The 17,391-nt window shown below is 47.5% G+C and overlaps 1 protein-coding gene across 1 annotated transcript in view; it reads right to left on the reverse strand.

Moving 5' to 3' along the window:
- The window catches only part of CACNA2D4 (calcium voltage-gated channel auxiliary subunit alpha2delta 4), a 130,819-nt gene that overhangs the window by 63,315 nt on the left and 50,113 nt on the right, over nucleotides 1-17,391 (reverse strand). The window contains exons 21-28 of the mRNA XM_075051148.1: nucleotides 16,383-16,444; nucleotides 15,637-15,704; nucleotides 15,453-15,498; nucleotides 13,892-13,989; nucleotides 11,807-11,900; nucleotides 10,352-10,447; nucleotides 8,110-8,237; nucleotides 4,799-4,879 (exon numbers count right to left, since the gene is read on the reverse strand). Coding sequence (XP_074907249.1) covers nucleotides 4,799-4,879; nucleotides 8,110-8,237; nucleotides 10,352-10,447; nucleotides 11,807-11,900; nucleotides 13,892-13,989; nucleotides 15,453-15,498; nucleotides 15,637-15,704; nucleotides 16,383-16,444 — 673 coding nt within the window. The remainder of the gene's footprint in view (nucleotides 1-4,798; nucleotides 4,880-8,109; nucleotides 8,238-10,351; nucleotides 10,448-11,806; nucleotides 11,901-13,891; nucleotides 13,990-15,452; nucleotides 15,499-15,636; nucleotides 15,705-16,382; nucleotides 16,445-17,391) is intronic.

Genomic DNA, 17,391 nt, shown 5'->3' on the forward strand with positions numbered 1-17,391 from the left:
TAGTATGAAAAGATGCCACAGCAACAAAACTGCTGAGAAATCCACCTGCATGTCCTCTCTTTGCTCACTGGTAACAGACAGCAGGTAGCCAAAATTGGGGACCAAGGAAGAGGATGGAGAGACATTGAGCTGGCCTGTAATCGCTTTTCAAACAGAGAGCTTCCATCAGACTGGTAGAGGCTGTATTTTAACCAGCGGTATAATGGCAAAATTACTTCCCGTTATCTATTTTTCAGACTGATTGATTTCAAATACTTTTGAAAAAAAATCCAAGCTTTTTTGAAAATCTGCTCCTGCTGTGAGTACAGAGCTCTTGTGAAAATACTGGCCTTAATAACTCAGTGTCCCAAAACCCTCTCTGTAAAATAGAGACACTATTTCTCTTCTCTCCCCCTTCTCTAAGCTTGCCTAGGACTCTCCCCAAATACATCTGTATATACTGTTGTCATCATGGGATAACGATTTCACTGTGGTCCAATCACTGCAGATAAGAACTAAAAGTAACTCTGAATATAAACAGAGAAGAGAGGTATCATATAAAATAAACCTGCATCTCCCAAGTGCCCATTTGGATTTGTTTTATTGGGTACCATGGAGCCTGTGCATGCCTCATGCTTTGTTGGTATCAGCTGTCTCCCATCCCCGAGACACGACAACCATGGCAAGGAACATAATGGGAAGAAACCCCTACCTGCCCCTATTGGGACTGGCAGCCAACTGACAACCACATAACTTGAACAGCGAGAAGGTCAGGCAATGAAAGAGACGTCATACACAGCCTAAAGTGACAGCTAAACTCCTGCACAGATTCCAGCAGTTTCACTGGGGCTTTAAATCACTAAAAGCTTCTGTCAGCAACTACATGTGATTTCTGCTGTGCACCCCCTGAGGACCAGAAAGCCCCAGGCTACTGACTCACGGGAGGGAGCAGATGACAGTGCTATCTAGGGCAGGACTTGGCTTGGGGAGAGTGCCATCACAATTCCTTATTTTTCATTTCCAACAAAGTTAGTGTGCGTGAAAGGTACTGGACTGACATCCCAGGAGAATAGCTGCCTTCTAATTAATTATAATTAATCATCCAGGCATTACTTAATGTTTGCATAGTGCTTTGAACTGCCAAAGCACAATATAGCAGGTAGATATTATTAATTCAAAGAAACAGGTATAGCCAAGCTGGGGTAGGTCTGCCTGTGTGGCTTCCCACCAAAGAGACCACACCAACTCAGCTTGCACAAGTGGACTTTGCCTTGGCTCCACCATGTCCTCTGAGAGACTTGCAGGTACCTTGAACCCTTTCCGTGTCCCCCTTGCACCCCAGGTACAGGGGCTTGGCCCACACGGGAAGGAGAGGGATGGGTGAGAAGGGGAGTGGGTAGGGCAGGGCAGAGGACACCACTTTTCCCTCTTGAATTTGGCTACCTCCCCACCTGTCCTTGTGTGGCGCAGCATATCTAACAGTGAGAGGAGCATCTCGGACTGCCCCCAAACCCATTCTGGGATTCCCTACTGAGCTAAGCCAGACTGAAATGGGAGGAAGGAGGCCATTGTACTCCCCTTCATCCCTGCCCTCAGCCCTCCAGCCTGGCTGCTCTCTAATCCCAGCTGACTGCTCCCTCACGCCCTGACAGCATCCAGACCTGTGTCATCTTCCTGGACATTTGATTTTACCAGTTCGCCTTTCTCTGCCTTGGCTGGGGACTGCCATTCAGCTGCCAGAAGAAAAGGGGCCCAATGCTCCCTGTCATTGGCATCCTCTCCATGGGCGCACTCAGGGTGCTCCCTTCCCACAGGCATGGCTGTAAATCCTAGAGCTTAATTTTTCACTGCATGCATAGCGAACATTTCAGAGCGCTTACAAATCCCCCCCAAGCACCGTCAAGTCAAACAAGTGACAGTAACAATCAGTGGCAGAATGACAGGCCAGTTCATACCACATGCACTTTTATAGGGGCACTTAAAAAGTCTCTGTTGTTCCCCTTTTACAGAACTGTGACTGCATTTATGCAGAAACTACAAGCCTACCCAGATATTTGGCTTTCTGGGAACCAGTGCTGGGTACCAAACATCTGGTAGTATCCTAACTCTAAACAAACACGATATCAATCCCACTGAGGGCTGATGCCATCAGAATAACAACAATAATAACAACAGTCTGCATCCCGTTCTGCTTGGATTGCCTCTTGCTGTGTCTCCGCTCACTCCCCTTCCTTCACCTCTCTCCAGTACCCAGGATGGTATTGCAGCACTGCCCAGCATCATTTGTGCTGCAGCCTCTGCTGTGGGGTGAAGTCCCCTAGAATCAGGTCCTAGCCACTCAGGATGATTAAATTAGTGTGAGGAGAGATGAAGAGAGACCTACGTCCTTACTCTCAAAGCTGCTGTCCTCAAGATCAAATAGTATTGCAACAGGTAGTGTGACCACAATTATGCCCCCCCCCCCTTTTTTTTTTTAAATTACTACTGGTATGAAAGATTTAGATGATGAACCTAGTCACTACTAGAAAAAAAGCAAATGGTAATACAGACATAGTACCTTTTTGCTCCCTGAAACCCCCCAAAAGATAGTGTAAACTTATGCCCAAGCCAGCAGATGGGACATACCTTGGCAAACCCTTGCACTCCCATTGAAGTCAATGGGGGCTACAGCTGAGGGCCTGAAGGACTTTGGACTCTTTGGGAGAAATTATTTCCCTCAGTGCTGTCATGCAGCCCATACTTTGGATGAAATATGGGTAGTTTTCATCAACACATAAGAAATGGGGAATGAAGAACACCCAGCAGTATGTACCACGTGTGGAAGTAAGCAGAAGATGCTTTTGGTCAGGTCACCTAACGTGCAGGCTAGTGACAGGGACTGTGGTACCTTTAAGGAACAAAAGCAATTGAGTATTCATTTCTGTGTCTCAACTTCTGTGGTTAAACCAGTGAGGAAACTGGTTTGTTCTGTATCATTTCCACAAATGACAGAATTTTTACCTTATTGTTATTGTTTTAACATGATTTCTTTCCCTATCCTCTGCTGCTTTCTCCACCCTCCTCTTCCCTCTGCAGAGGATCCTGCCCCTTCACAGCGTGTCCACACTGACAGTTGATTCAGCATTCAGCATAACTGAGGGGGTGGAAATCTCCACAGGGGTTGTGAAAAGTGCTGCTGACAGCAGAGAAATGGCTCTGTCAGGGGCAGATCTTCCTGCCACTTTTTCTTGCTCCAGCTCTTCCACCCAGAACTTTCCTTTCTTGTATTTATGCTGAGTGCCAGATGAACTGCTTGTGTGCCTCTGCTCTAACTCACAGAATGGGAAAGGGAAGGAAAAGAAACATGAAAACAATATTTAAAAAAAAAAAAAAAGTTTTTCTTCTTCCCAAATTCATGCTTAGAAAAATGCTCCAGTGCTGCACAGAGACCCTGGGTACACTTTTGATGCTATTTCATTCTCTGCTGGGTATATTCATAACAATGCCAGCTAGTATCAGTTTCGAGAGCAGTTTCTATGACCCAAGCACGCACTTAACATGAACTTTACTGAAACCATCTCTATTTCACAGTGGTCTCTGGACAGACTTCATAATAATTTTCTGGCTTTGGGCTTGAAATGGTGGTATATTAGTGAAAAGTGCTATTTCATAACACCCCCCCTTCAGCTTGTAAGTACTTTCTCAATGCCCAGAAGATAATGAAAGAGTACCGTGCTCAACTGGGACTTACTAAAAGCTTGGAAATTAAGGAACGCTTCATCAGATGAAGTTAAACTGCCATAGTTTTACTGACTAGTAGTATTGAAGACCATTCATGGTATCCTACCCAGCCTAGGCAAAAGCAATGGCTGACTCTCTGATCTGAAGGTAACTGCTGTATGGCCTTCTTTCTACTGGATGCTTCTGTAACAAAGTCATTGTTTGGTATCTATTCTACTCAGTCATTCCTTTCACCATACAGGACGCCATTAACACTAACCATTCTTTCACAAGCAGCTTTGCACCTTGGCATGTGTCTGGTGATAATTACTCCATTACCTGTTCCATCAATCTTTTCCCTTAGTCAATGCTTCCAGGTCTAAAAAAAATTCCACTGAGCTACTTCTTCTCTTATCCCAATACTCCTACACAGAGAATTTAAGCTGGATATGATGCCAGCATTATTGATTAAAGTTGCTTTGTTTTGTTAAATGGCTGCTCTGTTTCACTTCTGAGTTTACTGTACTTCCATAAAGGCTGAAGCAATTGCTGCAGAAAATGGTAAAGCTTCAAAAGCTTTGGGGTTCTGTTGGAAATAAAGTGCTTTACGAATTTTCCAAAAGTAGACGCAGAATCTAGTGAAGTTCTGCCAAAAGGGGTTTAAAGCTCAGATACAAAGATAAGTTTGGCAATCTATATGTCTGATTTGGAAATCTAGCAACAAGCCTATCCCACCAGCAAAAGTTATTTTTCAGCTGAGATAATGATGGAGATGCATGAATGTTCTGTTCTTCCAAAACCAAAAGTGTCTCCTGCAAACAGTTTAAAACTTGCATGGGCTTCTCAACCTACTCATGCTCCAGAGAAATAGTCTCAATCCACAAATTCACCAGCATTGAAGATGGGAAGCTCCCATTCAGACAGCCAGTTTCCCTTTCAAAAGCCTATCAGCTATTCAGTACCTGTCCTAATATTCTGCTTAGCCTAGTTTTCAACTTCACAAGCTATTGTGGCTCCCGTCATTTCCCTTGAATGACAAGCTAACAGCTCTAAGCTCCCACTCTCAATACAAGATGCAACCATTTCATTCAAGATAAAAAGAGAAACCAGAATGTCCTACCTGCAGCAATACCCATCTTCCCATCCACAGATACAGCCACAGCCGTGCTCACTGTCACCACTTTTGGTAGGCCACCTCCCTCTGTCAAGACACAAATACAGCAGGCTTGGTTAGCTTACCACCAGAGAGGAGTAAAATGCAGCAGGAGCAGCTTGCTCATACACTTTCACATCCAGGTCAGTGTGTACATAAGCCTCAACCCTGAAACATTCAAGAGTTTGGAGGACTGCATCTTTCAAGACACATAAGCAACCTAAGGGGTTATGAGTAGATTTTTTTTTTCTTCCAGATAATGGCCCATGATAAAAGTAGCATCCTCAGCATAAAATGTAAAGGACTGGCCTCCCCCATTTGGGGCATGTAGAGCTTCTCTTAGGCCAAAAAGCTGCTCTGCTCCATGCACCAGCTAAACTCTGTAGACAGAGGAGAAGCAGGACACCGACTGTTGCACAGCAAAGGCCAGACTTATGCCTAAGTCTGTTACCCAAGCCAGGCCAGCACTACAAACTGGAGAGACAGACACAGCACTTCCAGGGTGCACTCCATTTTAGAAACAAAGTCTTCTGGGACCTTGCTGCATAAACTCTGTTATGCCCCAGGGTCTCCCGATTATCCTTTTGCTGCTGCTTTAAGCATCCTGTAGGTCCTGTGTCACATCTGCCAGCCCCGTGCAGATCTCAGCTCCCACAGGGCGTTTAAAATAGCATGGCTATATAGGTTTAAGCAACTGAACCCCACCTCCCCTCTCTTTGTTAGTGCAGTTGTTTCAGACTGTAATTCTCCATGTGACAGATTCCATTTCTGTGGTTTTTTTAAAGCGATTAGATTAGCTTCAGCTGGGGCACCTCTTTTGGAACTGCCAGGGGACAGTTTGAAGGTCAGCATGATCGATTTAGCCTGCAACTGATTCCCTCCTCGCGTGCTGCATGGAAATCTCTTGCTCAGACAGATGGGTCAGGGATTCTTTCCTTCCCAAGAGCTCCAGCATTTCTTACTGCTTTCCATTTCTGCCTTCATCACTCTTCTTGGTACCCAGTGTGTCCTGAGCATGATTCTGTGTCTACCACAGTTTAGCCTGGAGTCTCTGACTCATTTTTTTTGGACTGAAGCCAGATTAATTTGCTCAAGGATGCCAGAAATAGTAAAGACCTTGTGAAACAAATACCCAGACAACTTATGCTCACATGCTTTGAGTCTAATCCGGCTTTTATGGTGAACCCCAAATTTCTTGCTCTCCCTAGGATGAGACAAGTAAGCAAAATACACTTAGCAACCCTAGAAAAAAGAGACAAACCAAAAAAACCCAAACACCCAACACATGAGAGTTCTGGGCTGCAAGAACAGTTCTACTTGACTTGCAGAGCTTTCCCTGCTGTTGTCTTCTCTCTGAGACTTTTGGACACTGGAAGGAGGCACCCTGGATTAATTATTCTGATGACCTGCAGCCATTCCCTACTGGTTTCTTCCCCAACAGGGAGGTCTTCGGGTCTTCTCTCTTATGTGATGACAAGTACATCTGCCATGAAAACCCCTTGTCACAGAGTGGGCATGTACTGGGTCACGTGGAAAGCATGAAGGGGGGACTTCAGCATCTAATCATCAAGAATTTAATAAGAAACTGGGTAGTCTGCTCTGGGCAAAAAGGTGGGGCATCCCTGCTTCATTGGATGTCAAGGAAGGGCCTGGACTCTGCTCTGACAGTGAAGCACTGTGGCTCAGAAGCACTGAGGATTATTTCCTGGCTCTTCACAGGCATACTGTGTGATCTCATGGATCACAGTCTCTCTAAGCCCAGCTGCTCATCTCCCTTACAGTTTAGAGCATAAGGTCTTCAGGGCCAGGTACTACTTCTTACAGTGTGTCTGTAGGGTTTCCAGGTGAATGAGGTCCTGGACTTGATTGAAGCTTCTGACCAACAGCCATATAATACAAAAAACAGTGGCAGCTGCTTGTCTTCTGTCTTTATGCATGCAAAACTACCTGTGACTTCTAAAAAAGCCACATCAAGCCACTACCCCAATGTTCAAGCCATCATTGACTACTGTGGCCTGGGTAATGGCTGCCCTAGGAAGCCCCACAAGGTGTCACTGCCTGGTTTTCTAACCCACGCTCTATTTCAAAGAGCGAATGCCGTCAGGGGAGTAAAAGGTCCCTCCTGCCATGCCTCCCCCTCTCTCCACACTTGCCTTTTAAGTGAGATGTAAGGGTGCTGGGCAGAGAGAGGCTTTTGTGGAAGGTTTCAAGTATTTTCTCTTTCCACCCCTCTCCCTTTACATCCTGGTTCATCTCTTGCCTCCCAGTCTGGTTTTCTCCTCTTTGCTACTTGCTTTCCCACCCACCAGCCTCCCACCACTGCGCCACAAAAAGCTTTAACAGCTAAAGCGCTGAGCTCTGTGACAGAGATGGAGTGCTAGGGGCCAGGGAGAAGCACAGAGGGGATTTCTGCCTTCTGTGTAGGAGTCTCACATGAGTATTTTGTTTTGATTTTTTCTTTCTAGGCTCTTCTGCTCTCTTCCAGCCTTTGAGGTGGTCCTGGCTGGCCCTGCAAACTCACAGGAACCAACACCCTAAGCAAGAGACCCTGAAAAGCCACTTCTTGCTTACCTCTCGTGTTTGAGCTCCTTAGCTGGGCAAGAGGTGCCATAGTCTAGTAGTATGATGGGACAGGAGACCAATGAGACACCCTCACCAAGAGGAAGCTATGGAAATACGCTCCCTTTTCCTCTACCATCTTCCATAACAAACCCATCCTTTCCTGTTATGGGAAGCGGTGATGGAAAAAAATGACACCCTCTAAACTTAGACTTCCTGACTGAGTGCCTGCTGATCCCTCATCGGTCCTAGCTGTTACTTTCATCCAGTTCTCCTGACGATGTTCCCTCCCAGGCCTGGTCACACCTACGTATCTAATTCTTTCTGTGATGCCTTTCCCTTCCCTTTGTCATGGTTCACGTATTCTCCAGCCCCACAATTACCTTGTGGTTCCCCACCCCCTGCCTCCCTAAATCCTTCGGTCCACCCAGGCCCCGCATTCCCATGTGTCCTTTGCCTCCTCCGCAACCTTATGTTACGCAGCCCTGACTGCCTTCCCCACAGCTTGTAGCTTTGTCTTTCTGCTGTGTGCAGTATCTTGGCCATGACCCCTCTGCCTCCACGCTGGTGGGACAATAACGCCTAGAGACCAGGTCTCAGCACTTCCCATTAGGCAGGAGGCAGCGATAAAGGGACTGGGACGAGCACGGCGTGGGATGCAAGATGTGAAAAGCTTTCTCTTCCCCTCTCCTCTGCTCTGGTGTTCAGGCTGGGGTTACCTGAATCGTCTTCTGAGACAATGCTGTAGATGAAGCTCCCGGGGGGATGCTCGGCTGCCCGGCGGTACCACAGAGGGAAGTGGTCCATGGTGAAGATACTTTCCTTGTCCTTCTGCGTCAGGAATTTCCTGCCAGGAGAAAACCCAGGGCAGCCTTTGTACAAGGTGTGGAGGGGCAGTAGCCCTCCTCGGGGCAACGCGGTGGGACTCCTGGGGCTGGGCGCACCACCTGCATCTCATCACCCGGGGCTTCACCTGCGCCAGAGGGAGCCCGGGGACCCCCGGGGGGCCGAGACGCGCCAGCGCTAGGCTCCTCGTGGAGCACCCCTCGCCCCGGGGGACTCCGGGGCCGTTTGCGAGGCCCCCCTCGCCACCGAAGCACGGGTACCACCTCCGGCAGGCGTGGGCCAGCGACCGACCCCCGGGACGGGCTCAGCGAGCGCTCCCACCGGCAGCCGGGCCGGGCCCACGCGAGCGGCCGAGGGCCAGACCTCGCCGGCGGCACAACCGCCGCCACCCTCCCTCAGCGCCCGGGGGCCCGGCGGCGGCGCCGCCCCGCTCCCCGCCGCTCCGGGGCCAGCGCCTCCGCCGGCCGCCCGCCAGGTGCCGCTGTTGCCCCGGCCGAGGCCCTCGGCGCCGCCGGCGGCGGCCCCGGGGGCGGGCGAGGGGAGGCGGCGGGGCCGGCAGGCTGCGGGCGGTGGCTGCCGCGGCTTCCCGCCGCCTCTGGGGCTCAGCGCCTGGGGAGGGAGGGAGGATGTGGCCCTTCTGCGGCTGCCCGCCGGGAGGCCTGGCAGGTTAGGCCGTGAGGTGCAAGGGGCAGGGCCGGGAGCGGGTGGGCGAGGGAAGCTACGGCGGCGTGTGCCCGGTGGAGGGCCGGTAATTACCGCAGGAGAATGGGGAGCAGGTGAGAAAAGGGAATTAGGCAGTCTCCTACAAAAAAAAACCCCAAACCCGCCGAACAACCCAAAAACCAGAAGGTCACGCTGCTGTGGCTAAATACTGGATTCCTCGAGATGCAGGGAACTAAGTACTTGAGGAGAGCGGCGCTCCTAAAGGCAAGAGGGTGGGTCCTGAGGGCAGTGGGTGCTCAGGAGAGACCTCGTGAAAATCAGGTCATTGGCCTCCCTGGAGGTCCCTACGTCTTACCTGACAAATCCCCTTTGTTTTCAGGCTCTCGTTTTGCTGTATATTTTGATGCAATGATAATTATTCATTTATATGGTTCCCTCCCTTCAGGGGATTCCAGAAGTGCCCCTCGTGTGATGTGGGGGGGGGTCTGTCACTGCAGCGTGGTGACCGCAGCTGTTTAAAAGCACTGGACGATGCTCCTGATGAGCGGTCTGGGGTAGGGAATCATCACATCGGCCTCCTATAGCACAGGTTGTTTTCTCCCTTGTCACCAGGGCCTGACGACTCTGACTTATCCAGACTGCCTCAAAAACATGAAGAGTGTGGCTGACGGAGTGTCACCTTTCAGGCACAGCCGAGCTCTCTGCCTTGAACTTATGACTTGTGTTTGGGGAACTCAGAGACAGAAACAGCTGACAAGAAGCTAAGGACCACCACCGACACTGTCCCCTTCTGTTCCATCTGCTGGTGTGCCTCTGTGACCTGTCCTTTCTCAGAGCAGCATGCAGTAGCCTGCGTATTCAAAACGCAACAAAAATGCAAACTATACCCTTTCCACGTCAAAACCCTCCACTGAACACACACTTTTGCCTTGAGGGAGAAGACAAGAGAATGAATCATATATGACAGATGTCACTCACATCACTTAATGCCTCACTGGAAGGCACTGGGATACTACTGCGATGTGGGCAATATAAGAGGCAGAACAGAATAAACCTGGAAGAGGAATTGAGACAGAAAGATCAAACCTAGCCAAGCTGGAATGTCACCGGGGCACTGGAGTGCAGAGCCTCTGTACTGCAAAATGGTCCTGGGGATATATAGTAAATATGAACATTTTCTCTGTTAGCTGACTGAAGTCAGGGAACGATTGAAGGTTTTCATTGAAAAGAATGCATTTTGGGACAGTATTTTAAGAAAAACTCAAAAGGACCAGAAGATGACAAAGGACCCTTACTACCCTAACTCTGTAAATCAGCACCCATGCCACCAAGGTGTTGCTTCTTTCCTTTCTGTTTCTGTCTTCCCAAATACATTTCTAAGGCTGGTGGTGATTTCGTGCTGCCTTTTCAGAGTCACTGAGAGAAATCCCTTAGTGCAGTTGAGGGACATACCTGTTGGAAATTTTTTCAGAGCCCACGTATAGGGCACTCCTCATGAGTCCAGCCCGAGTGCCCAGAAATGCCATCTCGACACCCACCTCAGTCTCCCTGTGGAACAGAAATACACAAGCAGAAGCAAACAGTTCTCAGAACAACAGCCATCTCCCTGCCTCAGGGTGAGGACCTTTCAAACTAGAAGCCACACCTGGAGATGTGGTCCCAAGTTCATTTGCAATATAACCCATTTACACCAGGAGTGACACTGGCTCCTACCTGCTAACAGCAACAGATTGTTACTGGCTAACAGTTGGCAGGCTTAGACCTTTGCCTAGATTCACACCTTTGAAGTTTGCTCATTCAGTTTAGTTCTAAGTAGACCACAAGCTCCTCTCCTCTTGCTAGCTCTGCTCCAGGTTGCCCGCGTGAGGCTGAAGTGAGGGAGAGGGACTGCAGAGAGAGAATGGTTGTCTCGAGCACGCAGGAGATGGGCAGGCTAGCAGACTGACTCTGAAACAGTAGATTGTTTTGGGTACCTCTTGCTGCAGGTATCAAGGGCACAGATGAAACAGCTACATGGTGGAAGGCCTGCTGCAGTGCCATGGCCTTAAAGTGAGGGGATTGTGTTGGTATAGCCATTTAAAGATGTACTGATAATTGGGTGTCCTAGCATGATTGCCATTGGCTCAAGCTCTTGTTAGTGGTAAGGATACTGGTAACTGAAATGGGGACAGGAGTCCCATGGCCACGCATCTGTGCAAGTAAGTGGCATGTTGTCTACTGAAAGTAGATCTGTGTGATGTTTTTAGATACTACAAGCAAAAGGTGTCTCTCTGGAAATAATAATGTAGAAAGTTGTTCACTGAAGCCAGCCTGTTCACCCCCTTCCTGAGGCTTAATCTGAAGGCATCACCAACAGAGACAAGATCAAACTCCCTTTCCTTTGCTGATGCTAAGGGAGCAAATTCCTTGCCACCTGGCATGGAACTTCTGCTACAGTCATATGTGAAGTCAAGCCAAACCACACTGCTGCCATTCAAAGGGATAACTGATGCATGCAGAAATAACTCATAACTTTAAACTGAAATGTCTCAGGTGCCCTGTGATACCAAATTCTATCAACTACAGAGGCAAATGCAGTGCGTCTGTGTTAGGTGCTGCAAAGAATTAGTGCTGAACACCCCTTGCAGTGACATATCTGCATCACTGCTGTCCTCCAGTGATATACAAACTCACCAAACTAAAGGGTCCCCTGACAAGGTCCAACCTGCTGGAGTCCACTCCTGAGAGACACTTTTTGAGTTATTTCTAAAGCTATTGAGCTATTTCTATCAGCTTTTTTAGCTATTTTTAAAGTTTCTTATATTCTGTGCAAGGATCTGTGACTGTTTCAGGCACTGCATAAGCCCATAGCATCTGGCAATGCATCTTCAATCGTGTTTTACTCGTATTTATTTCTTACAGACTTACATGGACATATTGAGGGCTAGTGTTGTCCAGTAGGCCTCCATGGGTGCAGTGACCACTGCATCAAACAGCACTTCCTGGACCAACTCCTCATCACCTAAGAAGAGAGAACAAGAATCATGAGAGAAAGATATGTCTCTCCTGAGATGTCTTAGAGTTCCTTATTATGGAACATCTGCCTGGCCCAGAGCAGTGAAGCAACATGTCACAAAAAGAGGCTTCCCCCTGCAGGGCTGAGAACAGGACCTATCACTGTGGATGACGGAGAGCACAAGAACAGATGTTACATCTGAGATCATCAGACTGGTTCCCCTGCAAACTTAGTGGAAGGGTTTGAAACTTTGGGTTTGAAAGTGTGGGCAAATGAGAGGCTTTCAAATGAAGTTATTCATCAGGCCTTCAGTCTGACCTTCTCCTTGATTGAACAGGCTGTCCACAACCATTGCTTCAAACCCCTGTTTTGATCTGTCTTCTAGGTGCCCTGTAGGACACCAGACACCCCATTCCACTCAAGAAGCTTCTTCAAAGCCCCTAGTGACTTCTTCATGGCTTCTACTCTGTCCTTGTGTTCATTGGCTTCTCTGTTTCCTCTCTGTCATTTCTGTAAATCTCACAAAATGCTGTCCTGTCCTGGTTCCCCCCAGATGCTCAAGCCAGTCTGGGCTACCAGGATTGGGACTGAGAGGTGTTCAGGAAGGCTCAGATATGTGCTCAATGGCATACTGTAAGATCCCATTTATTTGACCTGCTTCATTTCTGTATTGCCCTGCCTGCATTCATTTCATCCTGTGAGAATTTGATGGCTATCATATTGCAGATATGTCCCTTTCAGTGCTGTTCTAGATGGAGGTCCCCTCCCTCTGTTTCAGTGTTTCTGCCTCCACTTACTGGGTTGAGGTCCCAGGTCTCCCCTAACATTTTCTCCCAAGCTCTCCCAACTTTTTCTCCTGTATTTGTTACAGTTGTCAGAATCCATTTCTCCATCCTTGCTGTCATTCAGACCTCAAAACCAGAGCTCACCAGCAGATCTTTCCCTCCCCAGGCCCCACATGTCTAGGATGTATCCAAATCCTATTTCTTTTTCCTCCACAGCACTTCCAAATCTGCATGTTTCTCACAGTCTGCTCTCCTGAAGCTTTCCTCCTCCTCCCTGGCCTCTTCAACTCATACATCTCCTCTTTTCAGCCTCCTCCAAAGACAGCCAGGAGGGGTCTGCTCACGCTGTGCAGGAGAGGAACAATTATTGGATTACATTTGGTTTTAGTTTTAAGACATTCCCATCCTCGTGCCAAAGGTTCGTGCCTCTCAGGTAGAGCATTACATGCAAAAGCTTGTACCTGGCACAACTAAGGGGGCTGAAGCCATGTAGAGTGAGGTGGGCTGAAGGACATCCTAAAGCTAAATTGCTGTAGGGAGTTCCCATGCACAGCTGCCCACCTCTAGCCCCCGACAGAGATCCCACTCCACAGTGGTGCTGTATCAGCTGCTTGTCTGGCCACACGTTGCCTGGAGAATGGGACCTGGTGCAAGGGATGAGCAGCAGGGGGGGCAGGAAAGATAATAGTGCTGTAACAATTGTTTTTCCCAAATCAGTTACCAATTGTGTTTGGAAAACAAAATTAATAATCCTTCTTCTGAAAGAACCCATCTGTCTAGATGTCACCACGCACCCCTTGGAGGATGCTGGCTGGGGCCCTGGAGAGCAGAGCAGTCACAGCATCTTTCCTGGCTCCTCCTGCCATCACCCCCTCTAGCCCAGCTGGTCAGTCTGTCTTAGACATGGTGTGCAGCCCCCACCAAGCTCCATTCAAGCCTTTCACTTTTCAGTATTTGCTATGCTGAGACCCTCAATAAGGCTGAGTTATGTGACAGCTTTGAAATGGAAAAAAAATCCTCTGACGAAAACAAGGAAGTGGATCCTCAGCTCATTTCCACATGTGAATTAAGCTGGGCTTGAGTTCAGTCCTGCCTGTGTGAGCAGGTGCCACAGGAGCTCAATCTGACACCAATCAGTTTGTCACAGTCCCCTCTCCCCTGTGATGGGTACAGGAAAAACCCAGCAGGGCCCTTTTGGTGCCTGGGACTCACATTCCAGGTCAGGTTCCTCTCCGGTGAGGAAACGGATCACAGCCTCCAGCTGGCTGAGCTTCCGATGGTCAGGATCAATGTCGGTGATGCAGTAAATCCTGGTGGGGAGGGAAGAAGAAGCCCGCAAGGGCAAAGAGAAACCACAATCAAGCAAATGCTCCTGGAAAATAGTAACTGAAAACAAACATTCAGCAAGAAAGCTTGGGCTGCAAAGATTTTGCTGCTGCTGCTGCTGCATGCCGTGCCCACTCAAAATCTAACAATGTGGCTGTAAGCCAAACCCTACCAATAAACCAAACACCAATTAATCTGACTGCTGAGCTTAGTAGGGCTGCTGTTATGTTCTCCAGCATAAGCTCACAATGCGACATAGTAGTCCCAAATCCTTCCGGCAGTTATTTGTATATGTTGTTTAAGATGTGTACCTGTGTCTATGTAAACAATAACAATGTGATGGAGAGACCTGAAAACCAGAGGGTCGCATGCAATATGAGTAAAACTGGATTGGGAGCAAAACCAAGACACAGTGAAACAAAATGTGAGACAAGGAATGAGCTTGCAGTATGATATGGTGGCAACAAAAGCTGTCCCAAAGGACACGGATGCAGGAGCCTCAGGACACAGTTTGGGGAGAAATGGGAGAATGTATTACAAATGTATTATAAAAGAAACCAGTCTTCTAATCCTGCTTCCAGTTTTGACTGCTTCATTGTCAGGACAACAGAGAGGAAGGGGTTATAAGAGAGAATTACAACTCGCAAAGGGGCTGAAAGGAGTGATTTATGAGAGACGTCTAAGAGAAATGAATATGTAAAGTGTGGTAAGCTGACACCCCAAGTTAGGAGCAGAAGAAGGAGAAGTCACTGCTTGTGTCTCAAATGCGCTGCCTGTGAAACTTGACAGTGTACTGAGAGGTGTGAAGGGCTGCAGGGCTTCTTGAATATAGTTATTTTGGCTTTGTTACAGGCTGGGTTCATGTGCCTGGGTGTAACTGAATGTTGGGTTCATGAAAATCCCAAACCTCACAGCAATAAATGGAAAGTGCCATGCTTCACCCTGTTTCATATCCAAACAAAGCAAAACCATAAATTATGCTTGCTATTGAAATAGGGGTCATAAATCACTTCCATGTTCACTAGAAATTAGGTCTAGGCTCAGTTTAGAAGAATGCCAACCAAAAATAAGCTAGGATTTAAAAAAGCATTTCAATCTCTCGCTAAGCTTGCAACAAAATTTCCTGACAGGAGTGACATACTGTAGGTTTTGTAGCACAGTTCTGAGGAACACAAGGAACAAAATAAGTCTGAACACAGAAGACTGAGGATAAATTTAAGGAGATGTTTCTTAGCAGAGGGCTGTGCCAGGCCTTGGTGGGATCTCCCAAAGGGAGAGGTAGAACTGAATTGCCTGGAGACAATCAGGTCTTTGCAGGTACAGCCCCTGAACAACACTGCTTTTTCTCTAGGCCACGGAGGGTGGTGAACTCAAGCCAAATTGCTGGGAGCTTTGCCAAAATCTCATGACAAAGTCCTGTGTCATTGACAGGATTTCCTCCACTTACCATTCATTTGCTAAAGACAAGTCTGGCTGGAGCAAGTCGTGCAAACCTGAAACCAGATAATACATACAATATTCAGTAAGGTAGCAGACAGGCAGATACAGGCTGTGAAGGAGAAGTGAAGCAGTGAAGTTCAGAGTAGCTACCTTGTCCCTTAGGACAGCGTGGCTGTTTCAGCTTAACCTACCTTCTTCCACTGAAGTGTTTCCCAACAAAATGTACTCCCCATGGCCCCTGGACAGCACAACACCCAGGCTGCAGGCAGGAAGGAAAACAGAGGGCTTGTCAGCAAGGAGAGGTGTAATCCCTAAACATGACACTGCGTTCCCTGCAATTACAACCCCTAAAGACATTAACTCCCTCCACAGCTATTAAAGAAAAGAACATCATCAAAAGAGGATTAAGTGAGATCCGATTTCAGCACAAGAGGCTAAGGAACCTGTCTGTAGAGCTATGAGGCATTTTTGGTGACAATTTTTTTGGCCCACGTTGTAGGTTCAGGTCAACAATAACATTTCTCAAATCTGTGCCAATTTCAAATCATTTCAGCTGGGGAAAAAATCACAAAAAAAGTGTTGCTTGATTTCTTATGTGATGTTTTATACTTTTCAGTTTATAACAATGTTTCGTTTAGAGCCATACACCAGAATATAAAACATATTCAGTGGAACTGAAAATTGGAGATGTGTCATTTCTAATGAAACAACATGCTTCTCCTAAGGTGTAGATTTTGGACTCTGAACTTCAGATAAATCATAATATTCCTTTTGAGTTGTCCCCAAACAATATTTTAATGGCTATAGGAACAAAGAAGTCAGTTATTCCCACTGCTCTACTCATTAGTCATAGCCAGTTTTATGAAGGGACCAATTTGCTGTCCCTGATGGCAGACTTCTGATACACCATATTGGTGTCATGGGAGTCCTTGCTCACCTGAAGGGTGTGCCACTGATATCCGTGAAGAAATAATCATTGGTGAGGAATAGAACTCGTTTCTGGAATGAGAGCGTGAATAAGAAAGTGAGAGACCATCTGACAGACCAAGAGCATAGTGATGATAGGGACCTGGGATATACATCCCCAAGGCTAAGCAAGAACAGTTGATCATTACCAACACTTCACACCCTGCCAGGGCTGGCTGGAGGCAGGGATGAATGTGCAGTATTCAGCATATTCAGCAACTTGTGACTTTCAGGATCCAGGCAGCCACTCTATCTTTCCATCTAGGGCTTCAGTTAAACCTTTCTTTGCTCTAGGGCTCCGGCACAGGCTGCAGGAAGGGGTGGGGGGAAGCTGCCCTCCCTCTCACACCCTCCCAGCCAACACGCTGGGGCCCTGCTGCTCTTTTGCTATACAGAGCAACCTTGATGGCTTTGCACATCATCATCACAAGCAGAAGGGGGGCTCAGTAGGACAAGTAGGAAGGAGAGGTGGGGTCGGAGGAAAGGCAGGATGGCAAACATACCCACTGTGTGGGTGGGCAGCCAGGGCCAAGTCTCCCCACTCCTGTGGGAAATGCTGAGATTCTTGACATTTGCTTTCATGCCAAACTGGGACAAAACATTAACATATTCCAATTTTGTTAAAAAACATCAGTAAAAAAAATTACATTTTCGAATTGAAAAAAAGTGCTGATTCAAATCCAAGCTGTTTTGATTCACGTGAAAATATTTTCTTCAGACTGACATTTCAACTGAAGACATTTCAGATTATTGAAAGCTGCTTCAGAACTTCAGCTGTTTGCCAGACTGGCCTTTTCCTGTAGAAAAGTGTTGATTTCAGTGGAACTCTTTTCCAAAGGAGAAAAGTTTTTGGAAAGTTTCTATCCAACCCTTATGCCAGTATATGAACCCTAATATGTTTAAAATCCCAGCCCCAGTCTGAAAACGAGGTGAGAGGATGTGTGTGGGAGACAGGGAGTGAACACAGAAAACTCAGTGTT

The sequence above is a fragment of the Buteo buteo genome, chromosome 19, assembly GCF_964188355.1.
Source record: "Buteo buteo chromosome 19, bButBut1.hap1.1, whole genome shotgun sequence".
NCBI classification, from domain to species: Eukaryota; Metazoa; Chordata; class Aves; order Accipitriformes; family Accipitridae; genus Buteo; species Buteo buteo.